We start from the raw sequence: 27,626 nt of genomic DNA, 5'->3' as shown, positions 1-27,626 counted from the left end.
CTAGCTGTCATTAATATTAATTGCGTAATAGGCAGCGAGGTAAGTGTGGCGTATGTGAGATGGCAGAAAACAGTGTGTGAAATTGTGTCACAGTGTTATCTACCTCGTGCTTCTGTTTCACACTTAGTTTTGCAGGTGATGTCATGGAACGATGTGTGGGAAGAGCATATCAAGCCTCGTCTTTTCCGCGTTTGCCCACGCACTTTCTACGACCACCAGATGACAGTTTTACTTAAAATATACAAAAGTGAAGATATGGCCAACGATTCGAGACGATTTACTGAGTGGTTTGATCGAGCATCTGGTACAATTTGTGAACTCTGCAAACGACCTCGTGACACTAGCTGTCAACAAGTAACGTTAATTAACATAATTTAATTATAATTAATGACTATTAACTTCTACTAAACGTTAAGAATTTTAGTAGGCTGAGCTAGTCTAAAAGTAAATTATTTAGAGTTTAAATTAATAAATTAACATGATTAATTAATTTAGAGAAATTTGATTTAATTGAATTTGAAATTTAAATTTAATGGAAACAAACTGTGATTTGACTAATGCAGCCTGAGTCTGTGGGTCAGCATGATCCCAACTGGCCAGTGATGCATCAGGGTGACTACCTTGTGATTCATTTTCAAAGTCCAATTGAAAGCTCTATTAACTTGCAAGAAGGGGACTGTTTTTTCAGTGTCACTGGACCAGAGGAACATGGAGGCGGACTCTTGTTCAACTACAAAAAGCATGAGCAAGTCATAAAGAAGGTTATTCCTCCTGACGATTTGGGTCATGCTTTCAGTGAGGATTATCTGGATAAATTGCTGTCTGAAAGTGGATCAACCATCAGCAGCTTTAACATCATTGTGGTAACAGCAAGCAAACAGACCAAACGAGTTTCTTTAGCAGAATTTGCACTTTGCCCTCAAGAACCAACTGGTGATGTTGTGCAGGATGCTAGTAATCAAGAAAGGCAAAATGTAAGTGAATTACTGCTAGATGTAGAATGCAATAAAGTCTTACTGTTTGTTTTTTGGTGTCTAAGAACATACAAATATAGACTGCCCGCACAAGATTTGTTGTATGTAGTGTTAGTAATTTTGATTTCTATTATTTGTGTTGTCATTTATAGTAATTTTGATTTCTATTTTTTGTGTTGTCATTTATAGTAATTTTGATTTCTATTTTTTGTGTTGTCATTTGAGATTGTGCAATGTATACGTATAGTACTGTATTGTTGAAATGTAGCTTACTCTGTTACTCTTTTCCACTACAGGATACTTTGACACTAGAAGCAGAACAAAGAAATTGGAAAATGAAGTCTACACAAATGGCTCAACAAGTGAATTGATCAATTGTGTTGTAATTGATTTAAAGCTACTTGTCAATTAGATGAGATTCTTTTGTACACGATTTTAGTGGTTTTAGATTTATCTATGCATGATGCAGGAACATACTTAAAAAGGGGGTAAGCCCATTTGTTTACATATCAAATACGAACCCAGAAAAATAGCAAATAATAAGTGACCAGCTGATATATTGGCTGCCAATCTTAAGCCTAATGATAGTGCTCGAGTTACATAACTAATTACATAGCAATTGTGGAAGTAGATGTTAAACTGAATGTGTGCTGATTACGTATTCTTTTAAGGTCTCCAGTGCTTACCATGATGCAGCTTCATCTGTTGCACAAGTAGAACAACAACTTGAAACACAAAGAGTATGAAATACTCCATGCATGTTTACATAATTGTACCATCCTTGTTGTAGTTGGCAATGGAACTTAGGCAGACATTAGAACAATTTACTTTAGAGATGAGGCTCTCGCGAGACGCTTCAGCAGCACCGACAGAAGAGGCACGCAAAAGGTAATGTTCTCATACAAATTTTCATCACTTTCAATTGTCAGGTCTTGGAGCTTTAATTAAGGGACCTGAGACTTTGAGGGTATGGCCTTATAGATTGTTTTATACCTGCTCTAGTCAAGACAAATCTGGAATGGCCAAGTTTGAAAGCCAAAGTAGAGAGCACATTATAGCAAAGGCAAAGGTTTGTATTAATTTGTATGTTGGACTTTTCTCTGGACTTTGCTGCAAAGTATTTTGTAGAAATATCTGCCAGAAAAAATTAAAGACATGAGATTTAACACTCGAACTGCTATTGCTAAAATGATAGATCCACCTGACCCAAATTTTAATGACTGGAGGATGGTTGGTGATGAATTAGGTCTCTCTAATGATGATATTCGACGTTATTCGACAGCAACTGGAAACGAAACACCTACACTGCTCGTGTTGGAACACTGTCAAGAAATTTCATGTGCCAGGCTTGTTGATATTTTTGAACAACTTAAGATGTATTCAGTACTGGAAGCGATCTGTCGACTTAAGGAGCAAGCAGGTGTGTAGTCCTTGAGATTTATAGGTCATGTAAATGGTATGTTGTGGATGATCTAGAAGAGAGACTTGGAAAAAAGGCTTGGCGCTCTGCAAATTTTGATGACAGACTTGTTAGTCTTGCCACTTTGTGTTGGGCAGTTCAAAGAATTTGCTCAATCTCTGTATGTAGGAAAGTGAGAGTGCAGAACCACAACTGTACCGTACAGTGTCTATGCCAGTTGACAATGACAGTGACAAAGATCAGATGGTGGTTTTTGGAATCCGATCAAAATTGGTTTGCACAGGTGAGAAACTATAATTGGTGATAAATTCTGCTTGCAGTAGTCATTGTACAAGAAGTGTGTGCGTAATTAAATCTATACAAGCTAAGTGCTTGCATGTGCTTTGTTTGAGACCCTTTATACACAGCATGTTATAATGCACATATAGTCTCACGTTTACGCACAGTTTTTGTTTACAACACACGATTCCATTTGAACCACAAAATAATTGCTTTGCTATTGATCAGTTGAGACACCATTATTCTAAGAGGGTTTGACAAAGCCTACTATTTTAGTGTAGTCGACCTTTGTAGGGCGGTAACCACGTGAAGTCTATGTGGCCACTCAGTCATCACACTTTCTATCGAATATTTTCACAACATGTGAGGCATCGTTGACTGTACTTTTCTAATGATAAATTGATGTTGTACGTTGGCTGCTGCTGTAATTGATAAGACGCCACCGTAATGCTCTGTTGTGGGTGTGAGGAACAGTAAGCTAAGCAGCTATTTACAAGCAGTTAAGCATACGAGCACACACTTCTTCTGTACACATACTTGTTGTAATAGAATATTGTGTGTGTGTGTGTGTGTGTGTGTGTGTGTGTGTGTGTGTGTGTGTGTGTGTGTGTGTGTGTGTGTGTGTCTGCATGTGTTTAGGCGTGTGCTTGTGTGACCCTGTATGTTAAAACATACATTGAAGAATGCATTCAAAATGCATTAGATTCTCACTTTGTAGCTAGTGCACAATCAGAAGAGAGACGTGGGAAAGAGGATACTGCTGGAAGTCTATCCACTGACGATGGTATGCCATTACCTACTGAAGTATCATTTAAGCTTGTGTCATGTATTATGTCATACTCAAGCACTAGGAATGCCGGACTCACACATAAACAATTTATATGATCCTGCAGCCAGAGAATTTTGGACTAGCATTAAAGTTGGAACAAGGGAGGAAAAGGTCAGCTAGCAATGCTGTACTGTTATGTAAGTAACGATCACTATAGTTTTGGCATTGTGCAGCTGTGGACTGCATTTATAGCAGCACTAAAAGACAAATTTAGGGTTCCTCCTAATTCCACTGTTGAAAAAGGTCTCTTTCACATCCTTGTCAACGATCTAAGAACCAACCCGATCCGTTTTTGTGAGTTGTGTCATTTGTCAATCGACAATGTTAACATTGCAATCAACCTGCTGTTACACATTTTAGCCAAAAGAAAGGACCCCAGTGTCAAAGTAACAATGACAGCTTTTACTCGTTTGATAAAATGGTTCGGTCCGGCTACGACAGATGAGCACGGGTTTGTGCGCAAGGTAACAGAATAGTTGTACAGTTGCACTGGTGTCTAGTTTTGATGTTCCTTCAAGTTTGAAGATTTGCTAGTTGGTTCACGTCGCAACCCATACAAGTAAGTCGTATGCAATCAATGTTACACAATCACTCTAATACCCTACATGAACCTATTTGTGCATGGAAGAAAATTGTGTGATTGTGTGCGGTTGCACCTCATCACACAATTAATTCCACAAGAAATAAGCCGTGTGTGTTGTAAAGACAATGTGGCGAGCAAATAATATGGCAATGTTAATTAATACTTAATTTATAATATTTATTGTGTTTTCATCTATCCAGTAGTGTATTTGGTTGCATTTTGAGCATACAGTCCAGCTCAGTTCATATGAAAGGCGAATGAACATTTGCAGTTTATCTTGTGCAATGCATATTAGAAAGCTAATCATGGTTGTTTGCTAAATTAAACAGTCAAACACAGACCTCTCAACTCTCACGATTTACGGGCATGTCTCACGATCTCACGATTTGCGACCAATTCTCACGATTGCCAGTTTTTCTCCCGACAAGCCTACCGTGAGACACTCTGACAGTTGTTTTGCACAGACTCATTAGATCTGTCTTTCTGTACATAGCGGGTTCTTTGAACTAGACTCTACATACGGCTCTGCTTGCTTGTATCTGGGGTATCCGGTGTATCTACTTGCAGTAACAGTAATTACATAACATTTAGAAGTTTGAGGCAAAGCTTAGGCGCACACAAACGTGAAACGAGGTCAACGTGTAAAAAAGGTTTGGTGCAAAAAAAGTTGAGAGGTCTGCAAACACAGTTAGATATGTAGGTTCACTCAAAGGCATATAGTAGTAATATATATAATACTATAAATATACCAATTAGTTGGCAGTATTGCGGTACCGTACTCACGTCTGTATTTAGGGCAAGTTGGTTTGCTGGCTATATGGACCAGTCGGAAGCTTCGTCTTTGCTACAGAAAGAAGCAGAGGGAACATTTCTGGTTCGATTCAGTTCTACACTGATTGATGAAGGAGGGTTTGCACTAAATCTTTCCCTTGGCAACGAACAATCAGAAAGCTTTCACATACAGGTAGTATTGATTCTACAGTGAAACCGCACTTATTGTCACCGTCACTGTTTTGATGCAGTCACAGTCACACCCTGAGGGACAAAATTTATGGTTAGACGCAGGAGACTACATTGATGAAAAATTTTCATCACTAGTAGAGCTCATTGAAGCACTACAAACAAAACCAGTTGCCTCTGAGTATCCTGTGCTGGTAAGGCCTTGTCCGGGCTTGCCTTTTAGTTTAGAGACAACTCCTTATAAATCAAGTAAGCGTAAGTGATTAGTTTCTGATGCATACAGTTTGAATACTTTACTGATATATTGTTATCTATACAGTGAATGTAAGCAAATTGTGTGAGACTTGTATAATACAAAAGCAAAGTCTGGACTATGAGTATCATACTATGAGTTACTACTAAATGGATTGCCATGTGATTATACAAACTAGCATGACACCAAGCCTAGTTCATTACAACTTGAGATAGTGACAACATAGATACAGACATGGGCATAATTATGGAGCCACCCCTCATATCAGCTGAGGCAGGAAAATCAACAAAACATTGCAGATTTATGAATATACCTGCTGACCCGCCTAGAGCTGCATCTGATTCTACATCAAATCATGCTAACTGAGTATTGATATTGTTTTGATTGGACGCTTTGACAACTCGTAGCAACGAACGATTAATTAAGGGATGGCCAGACTAACCACCGCCCCCATGCATTACTATGTCAGGATTTCGCTCTCTTTGAAGAAATCTGTGGCTTTTAAAAACGCCAGTTTAGTTCAACGGGTCACACACACACTCCAAATAACCCACACACACTCCGTTAAATTCTCAATACTTGGTTGCTCCTCCTCTCGCTCGTCCTATAGCCTCAATTCGTCTTGGGACACTCAATCAGGTTGTTAATTAATCCCTGGGGTATTTCGCGCCAAGCCATCTGCACTGCTTCCCACAACTCTTGTTCGGTTTCAGGATGTTTTTCATTTGCCCGAACCTGCAGAACATGCCATAGATTTTCAATGGGGTTTGCATCTGGCGACTTAGCAGGCCAGTCCAAGACAGTAACCTCGTCCCGCAGCCATTGCCTGGTTGAGCGCGAGGTGTGAATTGTCGCGTTGTCTTGCTGGAAGTTCGAGCATCTGGCAGCATGACATCACCCAGGATCTGTTGGTAGTCTTCTGAATTCAGATGGCCTCGTATGCGATGAAGAGAGCCTAGACCTTGAAAGCTGATGCAACCCCATAGCATAATGCTCGTTGGATGCTGCACTACTGGCTGACAACATTCTGCGCTAAATTCCTCCCCTTTTCTCCGCCACACGTACAGGCAGCCATCACTTCCGATGCTGATTTTCACCTCATCGGAAAAGACAACACGTTTCCAGTCCTCCAACGTCCAGCCACGATGGGTGACCGCCCACGCACGTCGACATCGCTGATGTTCACGATTCAATTGCGGCTTCTTGCGTGGACGGCGAGCACAAATTCCTTTTTGCCTGAGACGGCGAGTGATGGTTCTTCGGGACAATGACTTCCCACATGCCGCTGAAAGTCTACCTTGCAACCGTCTCGTCGTCACCTTTCTGTCAGTAAGTGCAAGTCGTTCGAGTAAACGATCCTCCCTAGCCGACGTTGATCTTTTCCTTCCAGATCGCTCGATGTAATCACTACTGCCTTCTTCCCATCGTTTCACGCACTTCTGTACTGCCCCACGAGACTTTCCTAACAATCTGGCAATTTCACGGATGAGACAAGCCCGTCCGGTGGAGACCTTCGATCTTGCCTCTAGAACATGGGCCGAGTTGGCGAGCGCTTGGCATTTACGCAATAGAACACGACAGTGAGATACTGAAAAAAGCAGCTGAATGCGACTTGAGAGAAAGCACAGGTGATTTGAGAAGACAGCTGACCATTTCCCCACTAGAAATTGCTTAGCGCTCAATCGAAACAGCTGATTTCTCTATGACAGTCGCCATATTTCTGTACATTGTTGCAAACCTAAAGTCACTCCGTCAGCAATCTTTGCTAACTGGACTGTGACAGAAAGGACTGGACAGGACATTAGCACTGCAGAACAAGTTTCAGATATGCAGAACAGTGACCAACGAATTTTAGTCACAATTGCTGGTCTAAACCGTTGATGTTGTGACGTCACAAGAGCAGATGAGAATAGACTCAGAATATGCAAGTAAACTGAAATGTATAGCCTCTATTTAATCTTTGAGTATGTCTTCTAAAATAAACAAAGTCATTTTATTGTTTAGAAGCTTTTTGAAAATGATTTTGATTATTAACTTTCAAATTTACTGATTGAACTGACAGCAAGAAGCAGTCATGTGTCTCAACAGGTCACACATCTCCTGCAATCTCAGACATGTGGATGGCACATTCAGAGCCATTACCTCACCATTATGACTTGTTTTAATTTACTACAAAGTGCAGCTGTCACTGTAGATGCATCTACTTGGACTGTCTGAGAAAGTCTAATAACTTCTTAATCTGGGTCACATGCTCAGGGTGGCTCCATAATTATGCCCATGTCTGTACCTTTGTACTATAACTTTACACAACCAACTAATTCCTAAAATCAAATAAGACGAAATACTTTATTGTGAGTTTGCTCTAATGCTATTTTGTTCGAGCTGTTGACACTAATTCTGTATTTTTCATTAATTAATAGGTGAAACATGAAGTAGAGAGCATTAGAGAAACTTCAGCCAACAAAGTCAGCTTGATAATTGTTTGAATGTCTAATAATTAAAACATGTTGCTACGGCAAGACATATCTATACGAGCATCTCTCAGTACAAATGCAGGAAGAGTCATTGATCTCAAAGTGTTGTGTTTTGAAAAAATTCTAAAAATAACTGGAAATGAAACACCTACACTGCTCGTGTTGGAACACTGTCAAGATATTTCATGTGCCAGGCTTGTTGATATTTTTGAACAACTTAAGATGTATTCAGACTGGAAGCGATCTGTCGACTTAAGGAGCAAGCAGGTGTGTAGTCCTTGAGATTTATAGGTCGTGTAGATGGTATGTTGTGATGATCTAGAAGAGAGACTTGGAAAAAAGTCTTGGCGTTCTGCAAATTCTGATGACAGACTTGTTAGTCTTGCCGCTTTGTGTTGGGCAGTTCAAAGAATTTGCTCAATCTCTGTATGTAGGAAAGTGAGAGTGCAGAACCACAACTGTACCGTCCAGTGTCTATGCCTGTTGAGAATGACAGTGACAAAGATCAGATGGTGGTTTTTGGAAACCGATCAAAATTGGTTTGCACAGGTGAGAAACTATAATTGGTGATAAATTCTGCTTGCAGTAGTCATTGTACAAGAAGTGTGTGCATAATTAAATCTATACAAGCTAAGTGCTTGCATATGCTTTGTTTGAGACCCTTTATACACATCATGTTAAAATGCACATATAGACTCACATTTAGGCACAGTTTTTGTTTACAACACACGATTCAATTTGAACCACAAAATAATTGCTTTGCTATTGATCAGTTGAGACACCATTATTTTAAGAAAGGGTTTGACAAAGCTTACTATTTTAGTGTAGTCGACCTTTGTAGGGCGGTAACCACCTGAAGTCTATGTGGCCACTCTGTCATCACACTTTCTATCGATCGAGTATTTTTACAACACGTGAGGCATCGTTGACTGTACTTTTCTAATGATAAATTGATGTTGTACGTTGGTTGCTGCTGTAATTGATAAGACGCCACCATAATGCTCTGTTGTTGGTGTGAGGAACAGTAAGCTAAGCAGCTATTTACAAACAGTTAAGCATACGAGCACACACTTCTTCTGTACACATACTTGTTGTAATAGAATATTGTGTGTGTGTGTGTGTGTGTGTGTGTGTGTGTGTGTGTGTGTGTGTGTGTGTGTGTGTGTGTGTGTGTGTGTGTGTGTGTGTGTGTGTGTGTCTGCATGTGTTTAGGCGTGTGCTTGTGTGACCCTGTATGTTAAAACATGCATTGAAGGATGCATTGAAAATGCATAAGCTTCTCACTTTGTAGCTAGTGCACAATCAGAAGAGAGACGTGGGAAAGAGGATACTGCTGGAAGTCTATCCACTGACGATGGTATGCCATTACTGACTGAAGTATCATTTAAGCTTGTGTCATGTATTATGCCATACTCAAGCACTAGGAACACCGCACTCACACATAAACAATTTATATGATCCTGCAGCCAGAGAATTTTGGACTAGCATTGAAGTTGGAACAACGGAGGAAAAGGTCAGCTAGCAATGCTGTACTGTTGTGTAAGTAACGATCACTATGCTTTTGGCATTGTGCAGCTGTGGACTGCATTTATAGCAGCACTAAAAGACAAATTTAGGGTTCGCTCTAATTCTACTGTAGAAAAGGGTCTCTTTCACATCCTTGTCAACGATCTAAGAACCAACCCGACCAGTTTTTGTGAGTTGTGTCATTTGTCAATCGACAATGTTAATGTTGCAATCAACCTGCTGTTACACATTTTAGCCAAAAGAAAGGACCCCAGTGTCAAAGTAACAATGGCAGCATTTACTCGTTTGATAAAATGGTTCGGTCCGGCTACAACAGATGAGCATGGATTTGTGCACAAGGTAACAGAATAGTTGTACAGTTGCACTGGTGTCTAGTTTTGATGTTCCTTCAAGTTTGAAGATTTGCTATTTGGTTCACGTCGCAACCCATACAAGTAAGTCGTATGCAATCAATGTTACACAATCACCCTAATACCCTACATGAACCTATTTGTGCATGGAAGAAAATTGTGTGATTGTATGCGGTTGCACCTCATCACACAATTAATTCCACAAGAAATAAGCCGTGTGTGTTGTAAAGACGATGTGCCGAGCAAATAATATGGCAATATTAATTAATACTTAATATATAATATTTACTGTGTTTTCATCTATCCATTAGTGTATTTGGTTGCATTTTGAGCATACAGTCCAGCTCAGTTCATATGAAAGGCGAATGAACATTAGCAGTTTATCTTGTGCAATGCATATTAGAAAGCTAATCATGGTTGTTTGCTAAATTCAACAGTCAAACACAGACCTCTCTCACGATTTCGCCGTGAGACTCACGATTTACGGGCATGTCTCACGATTTGCGACCAATTCTCACGATTGCCAGTCCTTTCTCCCGACAAGCCTACCGTGAGACACTGACAGTTGTTTTGCGCAGACTCATTAGATCTGTCTTTCTGTACAAGCGGATTCTTTGAACTAGACTCTATATACGGCTCTGCTTGCTTGTATCTGGGGTGTCCGGTGTATCTACTTGCAGTAACAGTAATTACGTAACGTTTGGAAGTTCGAAGCAAAGCCTTGGCGCACACAAACGTAAAGTAAGGGCAACACCTAATCAGTTGACCACGCCCACTTTAGATGTGTTTTTTGTGGGCGTGGTGCAAAAAAGTTGAGAGGTCTCCAAACACAGTTAGAAATGTAGGTTCGCTCAAAGGCATATAGTAGTACTATATATGATACTATAAATATACCAATTAGTGTGCAAGTATTGTGGTACTGTACTCACGTCTGTGTTTAGGGCAAGTTGGTTTGCTGGCTACATGGACCAGTCAGAAGCTTCGTCTTTGCTACAGAAAGAAGCAGAGGGAACATTTCTGGTTCGATTCAGTTCTACACTGATTGATGAAGGAGGGTTTGCACTAAATCTTTCTCTTGGCAACAAACAATCAGAAAGCTTTCACATACAGGTAGTACTGATCCTACAGTGAAACTGTGCTTATTGTCACTGTCACTGTTTTTATGCAGTCACAGTCACACCCCAAGGGACAAAATTTATGGTTAGACGCAGGAGACTACATTGATGAAAAATTTTCATCACTAGTAGAGCTCATTGAAGCACTACAAACAAAACCCAATTGCCTCTGAGTATCCCGTGCTGGTAAGGCCTTGTCTGGGCTTGCCTTTTAGTTTAGAGACAGCTCCTTATACGAAATCAAGTAGGCATAAGTGAGTAGTTTCTGATGCAGACAGTTTGAATACTTTACTGATATATTGCTATACAGCGAATGTAAGCAAATTGTGTGAGACTTTTATAATACAAAATCAAAGTCTGGACTATGAGTATAATACTATGAGTTACTAAACGGATTGCCATGTGATTATACAAACTAGCATGACACCAAGCCAAGTTCGCTACAACTTGAGATAGTGACAACATAGAAAGTACGACAGTGTTGAAAATTCAGCATTCTACTGGACTGCATACCCATATGGACATATACACGAGACTAATACAGCAACACATATGACTCACAGACCATACCTTTCAGAAGGCTCAGCAGTTAATTAAGATAGTGGTCACGCATTCAACGTTTACAAAAAAATTGCTTACAGACTTGTTACAAAAGAAGCAGTCGCACTTAGCATATTTCTAGTAATTCCGTCTTTGGAATCAGCACAGTGTCTGTTATTCGAGATAAGAGTGCAGCCACAGCACTGGGATCGTAAGGAGGGTTATCTCTCCATACCTCCTTACTGAGAAAATGTTCGACTGCCGTCTCTGCTTCGACATGATCGAGGCTACTCATGTCAATCTGCATATGAGTAACAAAGATAATGGTCGCATATGGATAGACAGCATTGTCATTGTCACAGTATGAGTAAAAAAGAAATGGCGACAAAGGTGGAAGCAATTCGATGTGATCGATAATAACTGTTCCTGCAAGGTTGTTATCAAAGTATTGCCTAAGAGTCGTGTCTAGCTTGAGTTTGACATCACCACCATTTGCACCTTGAAACACTGACCCATTCAGCAGTCGTGGTTTGGACAAATCAAGAGCATGACCAAGACGTTGGGCGAAGCACTGGCTTGTTCCAGCTGTTTGCGAATCTGCTGCTATCATAAACACCAGGGGACGTTTTGGTGGCATCGAAGAAAGATGTCTCCTGGATCTAGATGAAACAGTCTTCCAAAATCTTCCAGTTTGGCTAGGAAATGACTGCTGAAGTTCCTGGAAATGTTTTATAAAATCGTCAGTAGATGTTCGATTCTTAGGTATTCGTTCACTAGTCATAACAGCAGAATCCGGCCATACAAACCACAATGTGACAGCCAGTATGATGATCGGCACACTTAGCATGATCATCAGTTTCCTTGGTGATGGCATGATCATCAGTTTCCTTGGTGGTGGCATGATCATCGGTTTCCTTGGTGGTGGCATGATCATCGGCTTCCTTGGTGGTGGCATGATCATCAGTTTCCTTGGTGATTCTTCCCCAGACGATGCAGTTGTTCCATTAGTTGAATCGCTAGCAGAGCTACCAACCCCTGCATTTACCGAAAAATAATAGTAAGGCATAACAGTACGTGTCTTGACAGACAATAATGCTAACTGTCGTATATTAATAGTAGATGACGTAGTGCATAACTATATAAGTGCGTGTCTTATGATTGTAACAGTACCGGTAGCACAGTAGCGAGAGTAGTGTGCGTTGAATAGAGTAACAAATATTGTGTCTCTATCGCGTGTCCAACGACACAACAATTGGCCACGAGAGATCGGATCGAAATGGCCGAACAGGACGCTCCTCAACGCTTAACGCCTAGAGGTAAGATAGGCGAATTTGATCACGAAAAGGAAGACTGGACCGGGTACCAAGAACGGATGGAATTATTTTGCAAGCGAATGCTGTTGCTGACGGACGGAGGGTGGCCGTATTCCTTACGCTGATAGGTTCAAAGACATATGGACTACTGCGTAACTTGGTAGCGCCAGAGAAGCCGGCAGAGAAGACACCGGAGGTCCTAGAAAGGGAGTTGTCTGCGTATTATGCGCCAAAGCCTCTGGCAATAGCAGAACGTTTCAAGTTTCTGGGAAGACGCCAGCAAGCAAACGAAACGGTACTGGAGTTCATGGCTCAACTCAGAAAGATGGCAGAGTACTGCGATTTTGGAGCGACGCTTGGTGAGTCTCTGCGAGATTCGTTTGTACGGGGTTTGCGAAGTGAAACTGCTCAGAAAAAAGTTACTTTCTGAAGCGGATCTAACTTTAGCTAGGGCACTGGAAGTGGCTAGAGCAATGGAAGTTGCAGAGAGGCAAGCTGCACAGAATGGAGGTGCGACCTCTATATCAACAATGGTGCGCTGCGGTGAGGATTAAACATCCGGGAATGACGAAAGCGCGGCGAGACTGGTCACGAGTCTAACACGGATGAGGAAGCAGACGAGGCATTATTGCATACCATCAGATGCCGTAAACAGACCGTGACTCCAGTCATTAATGACATTGCAGTCAGGATGGAAGTTGACAGAGGAGCGGCCGTATCTATCATTTCTGAGAAGACATGGCGCCACAACTACCCAGATGCGCATTGGCGACCGTCAAGCGTCATCCTGAAGTCGTATTCTGCTGAGAAATTGTCGGTATGTGGTGAGACAGACGTTACCGTAACTTACACAAAAAACAGACAGTACAGTTACCGATACTGATAGTCAGTGGATCAGGACCAGCACTGTTAGGACGTGACTGGCTGTTAGCCTGTACGCACTGAAGCTGTACTGGAACGAGATTAGACACATTGATGAGACGTCAGTTTTGGACGTGGAGATATCGAGTCAAATAGCCAAGTATGAGGAGGTATTTGGAGAGGAACTGGGATCACTAGTGGGTCAAGAGGCAGTATTGGAAGTGCAGGAAGGTGCACAACCTGACCTCGTTCGCTACGCGCTAGACCAGTTCCTTATGCTCTAAAGGAAGCAATCGAGCAAGAGCTCGACAGACTGGAAGCTCAAGGAATTATCAAAAAGGTAGATATTAGTGAATGGGCAACACCAATAGTACCCATTCCTAAGGCAGATGGGTCTATTAGATTATGTGGGGACTTCAAGGTCACTCTGAATCCTGTATTGAAAACTGACCAACACCCCCTGCCAAGGTGTGAGGATTTCTTGCTACACTTGCAAATGGTGAAAGATTTACAAAGTTAGACTTGGCTCAAGCATATCTTCAAGTTCCACTGGAACTGCAGTCAAGACAGTTAGTGACAATCACTACTCACAAGGGATTATATCGCTATACTAGTTTGCCGTTTGGGTTATCTTCAGCTCTGTGCAGCAGTGTTCCAGAAGATCATTATTGCAAGGGATACCAGGAGTAGTAACTTACTTGCTTGGACGATGTTTTGGGAACAGGAGAAGATGAGAGGTCACACTTGAGAAATCTGAAAGCTGTCTTAGCACGTTTTAAGCAAGCTGGATTGAAGCTGAAACAGTCAAAGTGCTTATTCATGGCAAAACAGGTCGAGTATTTTGGATACACTATTAGTCAGGAAGGAATTCACACAGCACCAGCAAAGATAGACGCTGTTTCAAATGCACCAACACCCAAGAATATACAAGAATTGAGATCATTTTTGGGTTTGGTAACATACTATGGCAAGTTCATTCCGCACCTGGCTACCATTTCAGCTCCATCGAATCAGCTATTGAAGCATGGTGTAAAATACAAGTGGTCAAAGGATTGTAAGAGAGCATTTAGAACACCGAAGACCAAGCCGACATCAGCTTCTGTGTTGGTTCATTACGATCCAAGGCTCACGTTACGATTGTTTTGTGATGCTTCAAGTTATGGAGTGGGCGCTGTACCGGCACACGAAATGGAAGATGGTTCAGAAAGGCCAGTAGCGTATGCCTCAAGGACACTGACTAATTCTGAAAGAAATTGTGCTCAGATCGAACGAGAGAGTCTAGCTCTTATTTTTGGGGTGAAACGGTTTCATTCATATCTTTTCGGTCAAACGTTTACCCTGATCACAGATCACAAACCACTTACAACCATCTTGGGACCGAAAACAGGTATTCCGGGAGTAGCTGCAGCAAGATTGCAAAGTGGTCAGTGATTTTATCGGCTTATCGTTATGAGCTTGAGTTCAGAAGCAGAATTACTCACAGCAATGCACACGCTTTGTCTCGGTTACCAAGTGATACCAAGGATAAGAAGTCTGAAACTGGAGGAAAGGCGGCTCATTTGTTTAATCTTTCCCAACTAGATGCTATGCCTGTGGAAGCCAGCCACATTGCTAAACAAACAAGGAAGGACCCAATTTTGGCAAAGGTGTTACAGTATACACTCGCAGGTTGGCCAAGGGAAGTCGAGGATGCCGCACTGAAACCGTATTTTCAAAGGAAAACACAAATAGGAATCGAAGAAGGATGTTTATTGTGGGGAATACGCGTCATTGTACCTACAAGCCTCAGAGAAAGACTGTTGGAGGAACTCCATCACACACATGCAGGAATGGTGCATACGAAGGCACCGGCTCGCATTCACATATGGTGGCCTGGAATTGATGCTAACATTGAGTCGACTGTGAAAGCGTGTGGTACTTGTCAATCAATGAGTCATGATCCGCCACAGGTATTAGTGCATCCTTGGGCGTGGCCTACAAGGAATTGGCAAAGGATTCATGTAGATTTCGCAGGTCCATTTATGGGCGAGACCGTATTGGTGGTAGTGGATGCTAGGTCGAAGTGGGTAGAAGCAGTAACCATGTCAAGGGTGACATCTGACAGTACTATCTCAGCTCTTTGTGAAATATTTGCTAGAAATGGGTTGCCTGAGCAGATAGTTTCCGATAACGGCCCACAATTTACGGCATCCGAATTTGAAAACTTCTGCAAATCAAACAGAATCAAACACATGAAGTCACCTCCATATCATCCAGCCACAAATGGTCAGGCCAAACGGTTTGTTCAAACATTGAAGATGAAGATGAAGAGTTTGAAACGAGAGAGAGATTTCAAGCACACCACATGCAACGGAGGAGGAAAAGGTCAGCTAGCATTGCTGTACTGTTGCGTAAGTAACGATCACTATGCTTTTGGCATTGTGCAGCTGTGGACTACATTTATAGCAGCACTAAAAAGACAAATTTAGGGTTCGTTCTAATTCTACTGTTGAAAAGGGTCTCTTTCACATCCTTGTCAACGATCTAAGAACCAACCCGATCAGTTTTTGTGATTTGTGTCATTTGTCAATCGACAATGTTAATATTGCAATCAACCTGCTGTTACACATTTTAGCCAAAAGAAAGGACCCCAGTGTCAAAGTAACAATGGCAGCATTTACTCGTTTGATAAAATGGTTCGGTCCGGCTACGACAGATGAGCACGGGTTTGTGCGCAAGGTAACAGAATAGTTGTACAGTTGCACTGGTGTCTAGTTTGCAATCAATGTTACACAATCACCCTAATACCCTACATGAACCTATTTGTGCATGGAAGAAAATTGTGTGATTGTATGCGGTTGCACCTCATCACACAATTAATTCCACAAGAAATAAGCTGTGTGTGTTGTAAAGACGATGTGCCGAGCAAATAATATGGCAATGTTAATTGATACTATTTTTATAATATTTGTTGTGTTTTCATCTATCCAGTAGTGTATTTGGTTGCATTCTGGGCATACAGTCCAGCTCAGTTCATATGAAAGACGAATGAACATTTGCAGTTTATCTTGTACAATGCATATTAGAAAGCTAATCATGGTTGTTTGCTAAATTAAACAGTCAAACACAGACCTCTCAACTCTCACGATTTACGGGCATGTCTCACAATCTCACGATTGCGACCAATTCTCACGATTGCCAGTTTTTCTCCCGACAAGCCTACCGTGAGACTCTGACAGTTGTTTTGCGCAGACTCATTAGATCTGTCTTTCTGTACATAGCGGGTTCTTTGAACTAGACTCTATATACGGCTCTGCTTGCTTGTATCTGGGGTATCCGGTGTATCTACTTTCAGTAACAGTAGTTATGTAACGTTTAGAAGTTGGAGGCAGAGCCTAGGCGCACACAAACACATAAAGTGATGGCAACGCATAATCAGTTGACCACGCCTACTTTGGTATGTTTTGTGGGCGTGGTTGTTTAAAAAAAGGTTTGGCCCAAAAAAGTTGAGAAGTCTGCAAACACAGTTAGATATGTAGGTTCGCTCAAAGGCATATAGTAGTACTATATATGATACTATAAATATACCAATTAGTGTGCAAGTATTGTGGTACTGTACTCACGTCTGTGTTTAGGGCAAGTTGGTTTGCTGGCTACATGGACCAGTCAGAAGCTTCGTCTTTGCTACAGAAAGAAGCAGAGGGAACATTTCTGGTTCGATTCAGTTCTACACTGATTGATGAAGGAGGGTTTGCACTAAATCTTTCTCTTGGCAACAAACAATCAGAAAGCTTTCACATACAGGTAGTATTGATCCTACAGTGAAACTGTGCTTATTGTCACTGTCACTGTTTTTTATGCAGTCACAGTCACACCCCGAGGGACAAAATTTATGGTTAGACGCAGGAGACTACATTGATGAAAAATTTTCATCACTAGTAGAGCTCATTGAAGCACTACAAAAAACCCAATTGCCTCTGGGTATCCTGTGCTGGTAAGGCCTTGTCCGGGCTTGCCTTTTAGTTTAGAGACAGCTCCTTATACGAAATCAAGTAGGCATAAGTGAGTAGTTTCTGATGCAGACAGTTTGAACACTTTACTGATATATTGCTATACACCAAATGTAAGCAAATTGTTTGAGACTTTTACAATACAAAATCAAAGTCTGGACTATGAGTATCATACTATGAGCTACTTCTAACCGGATTGCCATGTGATTGTACAAACTAGCATGACGCCAAGCCTAGTTCGTTACAACTTGAGATAGTGACAACATAGAAAGTACGACAGTGTTGAAAATTCAGCATCGTACTGGACTGCATACCCATATGGACATACATGAGACTAATACAGCAACACATATGACTCACAGACCATACCTTTCAGAAGGCTCAGCAGTTAATTAAGATAGTTGTCACGCATTCAATGTTTACAAAAATTGTTTACAGACTTGTTACAAAAGTAGCAGTCGTACTTAGCATATTTCTAGTAATTCTGTCTTTGGAATCAGCACAGTGTCTGTTATTCGAGATAAGAGTGCAGCCACAGCACTGGGATTGTAAGGAGGGTTATCTCTCCATACCTCCTTACTGAGAAAATGTTCGACTGCCGTCTCTGCTTCGACATGATCGAGCCTACTCATGTCAATCTGCATATGAGTAACAAAGATAATGGTCGCATATGGATAGACAGCATTGTCATTGTCACAGTATGAGTAAAAAAGAAATGGCGACAAAGGTGGAAGCAATTCGATGTGATCAATAATAACTGTTCCTGCAAGGTTGTTATCAAAGTATTGCTTGAGAGTCGTGTCTAGCTTGAGTTTGACATCATCACCATTTGCACCTTGAAACAGTAACCCATTCAGCAGTCGTGGTTTAGATGAACCAAGAGCATGACCAAGGCGTTGGGCAAAGCACTGGCTTGTTCCAGCTGTTTGCGAATCTGCTGCTATCATAAACACCAGGGGACGTTTTGGTGGCATCGAAGAAAGATGTCTCCTGGATCTAGATGAAACAGTCTTCCAAAATCTTCCAGTTTGGCTAGGAAATGACTGCTGAAGTTCCTGGAAATGTTTTATAAACTCATCAGTAGATGTTCGATTGTTAGGTATTCTTTCACCAGTCATAACAGCAGTACCTGGCCATACAAGCCACCATATGACAGCCAGTATCATGATCAGCACACTTAGCATGACAATCAGTAAGTTGACAGAAACAGATGAACGAGGTGGCGTTACTGTGTGTGCACTTGGGGTTTCATGATGGCTGGGTATAGCAGGTTTCGCTCTCCCTGTTTCATGACTTGGTACCAAACGAGCTTCACCCCATTTCCTTGGTGATTCTTCCCCAGACGATGCAGTTGCTCCATTAGTTGAATCGCTAACAGTGCCACTGCTACTAGGAGTCCATGTTTTATCAGATTCACTACTTTCAGAGCTACCGATCACTGCATTTACCGAAAAATAACAGTAAGGCATTACAGTGTCTTGACAGACAATAATGCTAACAAACATAACAGGCCAAGACTTGTTCGGAATTTTTTTGAGATGATAAAAAAAGTTACAAACAACGGACAGACAGACAGACAGACAGACAGACACACAAATGATGTAAACGGTTGATTTAAATGGAAATATGTGTTGAGACAGACAGACAGATAGACTGTGAAAAAGACAGACAGACAAACAGACAGACTCATGGTGTTATTGGCAGAGTTAAAATTAGTGTTCAAATACAACAAGTAATAGACGACACGGTCCGACAACACTTCTTAAGTACTGTATTTCTCCCTAACCGAACTACGCACCTGTTGTATGTTTGTTGGTATCCCATTTGTTCGACTGAACATTCATACTAACAGATTTCTGAGCTGATACAGAGGTCTGAGTTTGTACATCATCATTCTCCTTCTAAGTGACGTACAACACTTAGATAACAAAACTGATAGTTTCATGTATAAAAGCTGATAGCGTACTTCTTTCTTTCCCGGCTTTCTTGACTCATATTTGATGGAATTAGTGTGCTCTAGTCAAACAGTCATGTAAGTAAATATACATATGTACATAACTACAAGAATCGAAACATCAAAACCTCTATCTACGTTTTCAGGCACAACGCCAGAACTTGCAGTGGGTTTCCTTGGTCGCAACTCATACGCCATTTTAGGGGCGTGTCTAGTCGCGACAAAGTTTGCGCTTGCGCGTAGAGTACCTGAGCACCTGGTAGGACGTTAAAATCTGTGATTCTAGTGCCACTCTCGTGTTTGCTTTGCAATTTTGTACCTGAATATGACTATGGAGAGACGTCTTGGTCTTTTCGTTTTGATTGCAGCTTTGTGTTTTCCGACTGGCGCACATGCTGTAGTCGATTTGTTTTCTGTCGGCGTCGCAGCCGCATCTTGGGGCTTTAACAAAGTCAAGTGTATGGTAACAGAATGCTGTTACGGTGACAAATGGATCGGACTTGATTTATCTTCGTTGAAGGAAGATTTTCAAAAGCATGTCTTTGGACAGCATCTAGCAGCAGAAGTTGTAGTCAAAGTTCTGAGAGGACATTTCAAAAATGAGCCAAAGAAAGCTCTAGTTTTGTCATTTCAAGGCGGTACTGGTAGTGGAAAGAATTTCATCAGTGACATAATTGCTAACAATACCTTTAGAAAAGGAATGAAAAGTCAGTTTGTTCATAAATATATTGCCACTTTTGATGCTCCACATTCAGATAGAGTAGAGTTTTACAAAACTGAGCTTCGTAACCGAATAATGAGTGCTGGTCGGAAATGTGGTCGTTCTCTGTTCATCTTTGATGAGATGGATAAGATGCCTCCTGGGCTTATTGATGTTGTGTATCCTTTTGTTGATCATCATTCGGAAGTTGGAGGCGTTAATTTTCGTCAGTTTGTCTTTATATTTTTGAGCAACACTGGCGCACAGAGAATTAACAACTATATGTTGGAACAATGGAATTCGGGAAAACAACGAGAAGATGTCACAATTAAAGAACTTGATTTTTATCTCAGTAAAGATGCTTACAGAGAAAAAGATGGCAGTTTGTGGCACTCTAACTTGATTAAGAACCATCTGATTGATTATTTTGTTCCATTTTTGCCCCTGGAACGAGTACATATCAAACAGTGTGCAGCTGCTGAGATGCGACGTCAAGGCCAACTGGTCAGTGGGGAAGTTCTTAATGCTGTAGCAAATGAGCATATCTACTGGCCGTCAAATGAGCAATTATATGCTACATCGGGATGTAAAAAAGTACGAAGTAAAGTGGATGTTCTCAGTGATGAATGATAACCATAGTTTTGTAAGAAGAATGTATGCAGTGATAATTTGATGAAATTGAAGTCTGTTGCTGCTACTTGTATTTGTTGGTATATATTTGTTATACGTGTGATGTGTTTTCAAGTCTTGAGACATTGAGGACTCTTCTTGTTTATACCATTTCAAGCGCCATTATTCGAAGCGCCATCAAAATAAGTAAGTGTAAGAAATAAGTACAAGTGTAAGTAGCTTGGATGACGGTCTGGCTACTAACGCGCGTTGGTTCCTGCGCCATGCGTAATATATTTGGGATAGTCATATGACCATCAAGTTGAGCTGAGCGTACACCTACACAGCTGTCGTCGCAATGTCTAATAATTTGTTCGAGGATCGTGATCGTCGGCCTCTTGTTACTTGGCGTCGTGATCGACGTTCTGTTGTACACGAAGACGAATCAAGTAAGCATAGAATGACATCACATATCGACGCGTAATTGAGTTCTGTTATTATTATTGTTCAATTTTGTAGGCAGCCTGCTGTTAGAGCAAGCCGTCGTATTTGTAAAAGATGCTATTAAGGTTGTCTAACAGTTCAGTTGCAGTGGGATGTGTGTGTGTGTCTGTGTCTGTCTGTCTGTCTGTGTGTGTGTGTGTGTGTGTGTGTGTGTGTGTGTGTGTGTGTGTGTGTGTGTGTGTGTGTGTGTGTGTGTGTGTGTGTCACTGTGTGTGTGTGTGTGTGTGTGTGTGTGTGTGTCCGTGTCCATAGCGTGTGACTGTGACTGTATGTGTCTACATGTTTTAGTATCGCTCTATTCATCACAAGATTGATCGTATTGCTCTCAAAGTCTATCAGGTGTATTATTCCAGACCTGCACAATGGTACGTGTATATTGTCATTGGATACCATTCTGTGTCTTCATACTTTTAAAATTTGATTTTTTGTTGATCAGGTTTTTGAGATTTACTATCTTTACGATATTAATCCTGGCATTTTTTGAGCGTCCTACATCATTAAGGTGTGGATAAGAGGTTGCTGATGCTTCTGCATCTAATCAGTTTGTTTATTGTTTAGTAAAAGTTCTGATCCTGCACGAGCTGCAGGTCATAGACTCGAAGCTCCGTGTGGTGTCATGGAGGCAATTGAATTTGTATGTCTTTTTATCTTTTTGATTGATGTCATCACAAAGGTGTGCTTTGTGTTTGTTATTTGAAGTCGGTATCTAGTCACACGTCTCTAATTTAGATTTATCTTCTTGGACTTAAACGATCAACGCGACGGCCGTGGGTTGTTGTTTACCTCGTGCTTGTTATTGTATCAATGAGTGATTGGGGAGCAACTGTTGGGATGAGTTGTCGAGAGGTATGCAACAGAACATACAAACAGACAAACAGAAGACTGATTTTATGATGTACAGTACAAGTATAATGTTTTGATGTTGGTAAACGTTACAAGATTTTAATGATACAAACCTTAGTTATGTATTTTGTTTTATTAATTTGAGTGTATTTATCAACATTTCTGTAGATTGCGCATGTGACCAAATGGAGGAGATTATTTCGACCGTTCTTTTTGCTGCAATATTCATCGCTTTTAAAGAAAACAGTCTGTTTGCTAACTCTTAGAATGACTTTATTTTTGACTTTATTTCTCAATTAATTTTTAATAGCTGAAGTCGATCAACAAAACGTTGCCTGGTATTGTGGGGTGAGCTCAAATAAATGGCATTTTTTGTCAGGTTATTTATGTTTTTATGCTTTGCAGTGTTCTGTTTCTTCTTGCTCTTCATCTCTATTTTTTCACAGTGTTAGGCATGTTGCTGTTTACAAGAAAAGTCACACAGGTGTAACAGTAGTGATTGTCAATATGGTAATTTGTTTATGATTGTAGCAAATGTTTTGTGTTACGTAGCCAATGAAAAACATTACAGGTTCGAATGTATTACTGGAAGCTCATGTTTGTACTTCATGAATATATTAGAAAGATGTATTTGTAATTTAATTTCTTATTGGTGATGTAGTTGGCAAAGAGACATGATGTTACGCTCTTGACTGAGTCTGAGAAATACTTCAGCTCTCTTGGGACTGCGTTTATAAGTTTGTTGGTACTTCTCACAACAGCAAATAATCCAGATGGTTTGTTGTATGCACTTGGTGATGTAGTTTGCGTAGATTGACTAATTGAAGTTTGTGTGTGTTTATTTAGTCATGTTGCCGGCTTATAGAGAAAATCGATTGTATGCTCTTTATTTCATTGCCTTTCTCTCAATTGGTGTGTGTGTGTGTGTGTGTGTGTGTGTGTGTGTGTTTGTTTGTTTGTGTGTGTGTGTGTGTGTGTGTGCATGTGTGTGTGTGTGTGTTCGTTTGTGTGTGAGCACATGCTAGCTAATTACGGTACCTTACAAATTTGCTAAATTTAAAATATTAAACTTACAACTTTTAAAATATGGCATTTGCATTGTCATTATTTGAATCAGACTTATTATAAACTTTATGTTGCACACAGTAGGACAGAAACTTTAGGTTGTCTAGTTAATAGTTGGTAATTGAGAATCCTGATGCCAACTTTCTAACTGAGACAAATGCTCATACCACGAGTTGCTCTACTAAATGTTGCCTTTGTAGTATAACTTTACACAACCAACTAATTTCTAAAATCAAATGAGACGAAATACTTTTATTGTGAGTTTGCTCTTATGCTTTTTTGTTCAACCTGTTGACACTAATTTTGTAGTTTTCATTAATTAATGGGTGAAAATTGAAGTAGAGCTCATCTAAGAAACTTCAGCTGACAAAGTCAGCTTGATAATTGTTTGAATGTCTAATAACTAAAACATGTTGCTACTGCAAGACATATCTATACGAGCATCTCTCAGTACAAATGCAGGAAGAGTCATTGATCTCAAAGTGTTGTGTTTTTAAAAATTCATTGTCTGCTTGATTATCCATTAATTAATCTTGTTCTGCTGATGTACTTCACTTTTTGATGTACTTTACTGTACTTTGGTTGTTTTAAAAAGTAATGTGGTTGTTTCAGGTCTCTACATCTTTCTGAATCTTCTAACTGCCGTCATATACAATCAGTTTCGAGGCTATCTGTCGGTTTGTTTTGCATTTTGAATTATTTGTGTTGGACTGTAGTCAAAGTGATACTTTATGTTTTCATTACACCATTGCTAGACATCAATGCAGGCTAGCTTTTTTCGACGACGTGTGGGTATTCGTGCTGCATTTGAAGTGATGAAACATCATTCAGCTAACAGAAGTATTAGCACATCAGGGTAAGCAATGAACATGTTTATTGCATAGGTTGTATGAAGGGTTGTCTTTCTTGTAGGGAAGTAGTGAATATCACACTTGTCAAAAGTCTCATTGATAGAGTAATGATTCCATCAAAACATAGACCTTTTATGCATCAGGTATAGTGAACATTGTCTTGTTAGACTTTAGACCAAATTGTAGAAAGAATTAGATATACTCGTATACTGCTATTAGTACTTAAACATTTCTTGATAAAATCAATACGATGATATTAGTTAGACACATTACTTTGAAAGAGTCTTGAATGTTGGTTTGTTGACTGTTGGATTTTTAGCACCTTGACATATGGTCAACAGATGTAATGACTTGTGAGCAATTCAAAGACTTCTTTGATATCCTGTATCAAGATTCAAGTACATTTGCACCTGTTGGTCACCCATTTTGAAATCGTTGACGTGTTGTATGTGCAACGTGTTGTGTTTGATTTTTAGAGTCCTGACAGGTTTACCTACTCACTTCACACCATCATTCGATTTCTACAGAAACTAGTTCTTCACAAGTGGTTTTGCTACTTTCAAATTTTGGTGTCAGTAACAAACTGCATTGTTCTTACAGTATGTTATACATCATGGCAGTTATCTGGTAATTGAATGTTTGATAGTTTGTGGTTTTAATAGGTTGATATTTCAACTGAGTATGATAGCAGTTTGTCTCGAGATGATCATTTGGCGGTTGGTTGTTTGCTTGGCATAGGTGTTGCCTTTATTTGCATATTGTTTGTAATGTAGCTTGTGAATATGTCATTCATTTTCTACTATGTCATTGAGCAGGTTTGTCAAAATTGCCTGCAGACGGCATTGTGTGCTGATGCTTTGTTTGCTTGCTTGTTTTTGTGTGTGTGTGTGGGGGGGGCGGTGGAGCAGATGGTAGAGCGTTGGTGATGACATCCGGGATCTCGTATTCCGTGATGAGGGTTGAAGGTTTGATCCTGGTGGAGGCGACACTGTCGCAGTTTCCTTGAGCAAGAAACTCGCCCACACTTGCTTCTCTCGACTCAGGAGTATAAATGAGTACCTGGTCATTGACTGGAGTGAACATGTCTGCTGGCTTGGCAGCAACATCACGCAGCAGACGAGTACATGTGGGCCTTGGTCTCCAGTCCCAGAGCTGCGCCATTGTCAGTGCCCCTGGATGACTTTGGCCAAGCTCCAGGTGGATTGTAGCGCTGGCCCAAGACTCCACGTAGTGCATGGAGGCTCTGTCTCTAGAGGCAGGGGGAGCTATCTTCGCAACTGATCTCAAGGTCGATGTCGAAAGACGTGGAGGGCTTAACATTTGTCCATTTTGTGTGTGTGTGTGTGTGTGTGTGTGTGTGTGTGTGTGTGTGTGTGTGTGTGTGTGTGCACGGGCACGTGCACAAGTGTTAATCCCTTGTGGGTGTATTGGTTTCTTTCATTGTTTTGCTTGCATGCTGCTGACTGCATTGTCAGTTAGTGTATGACAGCTTGACTTTTGAGTACATACACTTTAATGAGTTTGGACAGTGTTTGTGTAGCTTTTGTTTGTTTTGCTTTAGGTTTTCATATTGTTGGTCATTGGTTTTCAAGAATACACGAGACACAAGGTTATTTGTTGGATTGGTTAAACGTACTGCAGCTTTGTTAGTTTAAAGATCTTCTTACTGTGTTCTGTGTCATAGGGCAACGTGTTCAATGGCCTAGTTACTCTGGCCTTAATGGTCAATACGATATGATTTCAAAAATTTTGTTTGTCTAATTTGTTGTATTTGAAATTAGGCATTGCAAATTGCTATCTTTTGCTATGACCCATATCCTTTTCAGTAAGCATTTTGATTTCAACTGTTTTCTCTGTTTGACTGTTGAATGCGTTATAGGAAAACAGAGGATAGAGTGGTGACATCAAGGACACTGTGGGCGCTCTATCGTGTTGTCAGCATTGTTATTCTGTTGCGTGTTCTACAGATCGTTCCTCACATCAAGGTTTGGGTTATTTATTTGGACAATGGTACAGTACTTGAATAACTTTATTCAATGAATAACAAACTTGTATCACTGTTGCTTTTTAATTGATATCTCATGTCTGGTAGACGTTTTCCCTGATCACAAGTACACTACTTGAACTGGGAAAGAGTTTGGTCCCATTTATTGGAATTTTAGTGGTAACGACAGCAAGTGTTACATACTCCACATTTGTGATTTGCAGCCACATCTTATGCTTGCAGGTTGTTTACTATTTCTTTGCAATTTTGGGTATGCAGATATTTGCTGATATAGATGTTCGATTGAGTGACATAAATAGAACAAAGTGTGAATGGTTTACAAACTGGGTGAATTTGGTTTTCAGTGTTTCTGTTACAGTGCTGAACAGTATAACAAATGTGGCAGTTATGAGCAGTTGGGATATTATCCTAACAACTTCAACGACTTTGCTGTGAGTTTGTAGCCAATTTTGACATCTGTTTTTTTTATATCAAACTGATATCCAATGGCAGGCTGCACTGGTTGTCTTATGGGATGTCATGGTAGTCAATAATTGGTTTGTGTTTCTTGAAGCTTACAAGCGTGCTGTCAGCCCGTGAGCTAATTCTGTAGTTGTGTTTCTTCGATTTCTTTGATAGCATGTGCTTACTGTGTTAGATGGTCACAGCTATACTTCATTGCCTGGTGGCTGGTGTCTGCTGTTCTTTGTGTTAATATATTTATTGCTCTTGTTTTGGAGGTTTGTGGCTGTCGAATAGGTAAGGTTGTAGCGTCATCATGTTGCTGTTTTTAGGCATTCATCTCACAATGGGAAGAAAGTAAAAATACTGGTGAAAGAGATGTTACCGGTGCCCGTGTCAGATGGCTGGCAAGTGGAATTGGCATCCTGGTGTGTGGTTGGTTAATACTAAATTACATTACATTATACAGGAGAGTGACTCGATACCAGCTGTAGCCAGTTCTGAACTACGTCGTCCATCTACAGTGGATAGACGCATCTCAGTTGATGTCACAGACGCAGTTGTTGTTCACCAGATCTTCAGGTGTGTGCAGCAGTGTGTCTTAATCGAGAGATTTTGTAGATTGATTACTTGTAGAGACAAGCTTGTGGAGCCAGGTGAAGCAGAAATCATGCACGAACTGCACAGACATGAGAATTTAGTTATTTGACCAATGTATGTATACGTGAGTTATAATTAAATTGTTTTTGTCATCTTGTTAATAGAGTTTTGTTGACTGTCATAGCTGTAGATATAACTACTGGTAGTACCAGGGTAATGAATACAGAAAAAGTGTATTTTGTGATATCAATTTAATAGTTGGGAGTATTTTTTTGCCTCAAACTTTCAGACCAGAGTGCTTCGCATGCTCTCAAGCTCTCTGGTCTGGAAGTTTGAGGCTAGGAGTATTGTCAAATACTTTGTCATAAGCAGGCACTAATCCAGGAATCGGTGATGCAATTGTGTTTGTTTCTTGTTTCATTCTGTAGTAGCTGCCTTCTATTTGCATTCCTTGAGTGAAGGCTGGCATGCAAACAACCAGTAGCTCAGTTATCAGAATCCTAAACGGGTTCAACAATGTTTCTGTAACAAATGAAGAACAGGGTTGGTTGAAAGATTGATGCCTGTGCAGGGTTACAAGAGTAGCC

The 27,626-nt window shown here is 40.5% G+C and overlaps 6 protein-coding genes across 10 annotated transcripts; 4 read left to right on the top strand and 2 right to left on the bottom strand.

Annotated features, from left to right (window-relative positions):
- The first annotated feature begins 27 nt into the window (after positions 1-27).
- Positions 28-5,422, top strand: LOC134191636 (uncharacterized). Its single transcript, XM_062660257.1, has 17 exons — positions 28-39; positions 136-354; positions 564-974; positions 1,271-1,336; positions 1,646-1,714; positions 1,765-1,862; positions 1,956-2,043; positions 2,103-2,394; positions 2,451-2,503; positions 2,563-2,677; positions 3,392-3,457; positions 3,519-3,613; positions 3,676-3,796; positions 3,863-3,966; positions 4,021-4,061; positions 4,881-5,049; positions 5,108-5,422. The coding sequence occupies exons 2-17, from the start codon at positions 139-141 to the stop codon at positions 5,306-5,308; spliced, it is 2,205 nt and encodes a 734-aa protein (XP_062516241.1). The 5' UTR covers positions 28-39; positions 136-138; the 3' UTR covers positions 5,309-5,422.
- Positions 5,423-5,945: 523 nt separating this feature from the next.
- Positions 5,946-7,100, bottom strand: LOC134190825 (uncharacterized). The gene is made up of 2 exons (XM_062659343.1): positions 7,047-7,100; positions 5,946-6,998 (listed from the first exon to the last, which is right to left on the bottom strand). The coding sequence occupies exons 1-2, from the start codon at positions 7,098-7,100 to the stop codon at positions 5,946-5,948; spliced, it is 1,107 nt and encodes a 368-aa protein (XP_062515327.1).
- Positions 6,767-11,152, top strand: LOC134191638 (uncharacterized). Of its 4 annotated transcripts, none has more exons than XM_062660262.1 (10): positions 6,767-7,238; positions 7,719-8,039; positions 8,095-8,147; positions 8,207-8,321; positions 9,064-9,129; positions 9,191-9,285; positions 9,348-9,638; positions 9,693-9,733; positions 10,591-10,759; positions 10,818-11,152. In XM_062660262.1, the coding sequence occupies exons 4-10, from the start codon at positions 8,249-8,251 to the stop codon at positions 10,935-10,937; spliced, it is 855 nt and encodes a 284-aa protein (XP_062516246.1). In that variant the 5' UTR covers positions 6,767-7,238; positions 7,719-8,039; positions 8,095-8,147; positions 8,207-8,248; the 3' UTR covers positions 10,938-11,152. The 4 variants fall into 4 exon arrangements, with proteins under 4 accessions (XP_062516246.1, XP_062516244.1, XP_062516245.1 ...); XM_062660260.1 differs by having other exon boundaries at positions 7,303-8,039; XM_062660261.1 differs by having other exon boundaries at positions 6,767-7,649.
- Positions 11,153-11,265: 113 nt separating this feature from the next.
- LOC134191637 (torsin-1A-interacting protein 2-like) lies at positions 11,266-19,635 on the bottom strand. The gene is made up of 4 exons (XM_062660259.1): positions 19,550-19,635; positions 19,434-19,483; positions 19,266-19,368; positions 11,266-12,339 (listed from the first exon to the last, which is right to left on the bottom strand). Exons 1-4 carry the CDS (start codon positions 19,617-19,619, stop codon positions 11,432-11,434), a joined length of 1,131 nt encoding a protein of 376 aa, XP_062516243.1. The 5' UTR covers positions 19,620-19,635; the 3' UTR covers positions 11,266-11,431.
- A 58-nt stretch (positions 19,636-19,693) lies between these two features.
- LOC134191160 (torsin-1A-like) lies at positions 19,694-20,975 on the top strand. Its single transcript, XM_062659742.1, has one exon. The coding sequence runs from the start codon at positions 19,747-19,749 to the stop codon at positions 20,749-20,751; it is 1,005 nt and encodes a 334-aa protein (XP_062515726.1). The 5' UTR covers positions 19,694-19,746; the 3' UTR covers positions 20,752-20,975.
- Positions 20,976-21,035: 60 nt separating this feature from the next.
- Positions 21,036-27,542, top strand: LOC134191221 (two pore channel protein 2-like). Of its 2 annotated transcripts, XM_062659819.1 has the most exons (32): positions 21,036-21,179; positions 21,250-21,299; positions 21,523-21,599; positions 21,671-21,736; positions 21,793-21,907; positions 21,964-22,080; positions 22,246-22,323; positions 22,388-22,425; positions 22,483-22,561; positions 22,630-22,674; positions 22,739-22,853; positions 22,924-22,989; positions 23,755-23,819; positions 23,898-23,998; positions 24,055-24,136; positions 24,313-24,405; positions 24,470-24,592; positions 24,656-24,709; positions 24,767-24,808; positions 25,555-25,602; positions 25,678-25,716; positions 25,775-25,818; positions 25,873-25,978; positions 26,086-26,157; positions 26,221-26,303; positions 26,357-26,429; positions 26,491-26,573; positions 26,636-26,717; positions 26,772-26,846; positions 26,909-27,021; positions 27,076-27,153; positions 27,468-27,542. In XM_062659819.1, the coding sequence occupies exons 1-31, from the start codon at positions 21,089-21,091 to the stop codon at positions 27,146-27,148; spliced, it is 2,388 nt and encodes a 795-aa protein (XP_062515803.1). In that variant the 5' UTR covers positions 21,036-21,088; the 3' UTR covers positions 27,149-27,153; positions 27,468-27,542. The 2 variants fall into 2 exon arrangements, with proteins under 2 accessions (XP_062515803.1, XP_062515802.1); XM_062659818.1 differs by lacking the exon at positions 27,468-27,542 and having other exon boundaries at positions 27,076-27,294.
- The last annotated feature ends 84 nt before the right edge of the window (positions 27,543-27,626 follow it).

Source organism: Corticium candelabrum, chromosome 15 (assembly GCF_963422355.1).
Source record: "Corticium candelabrum chromosome 15, ooCorCand1.1, whole genome shotgun sequence".
Lineage (NCBI taxonomy): Eukaryota > Metazoa > Porifera > Homoscleromorpha > Homosclerophorida > Plakinidae > Corticium > Corticium candelabrum.
This window is presented reverse-complemented; position numbering and strand designations above follow the sequence as displayed.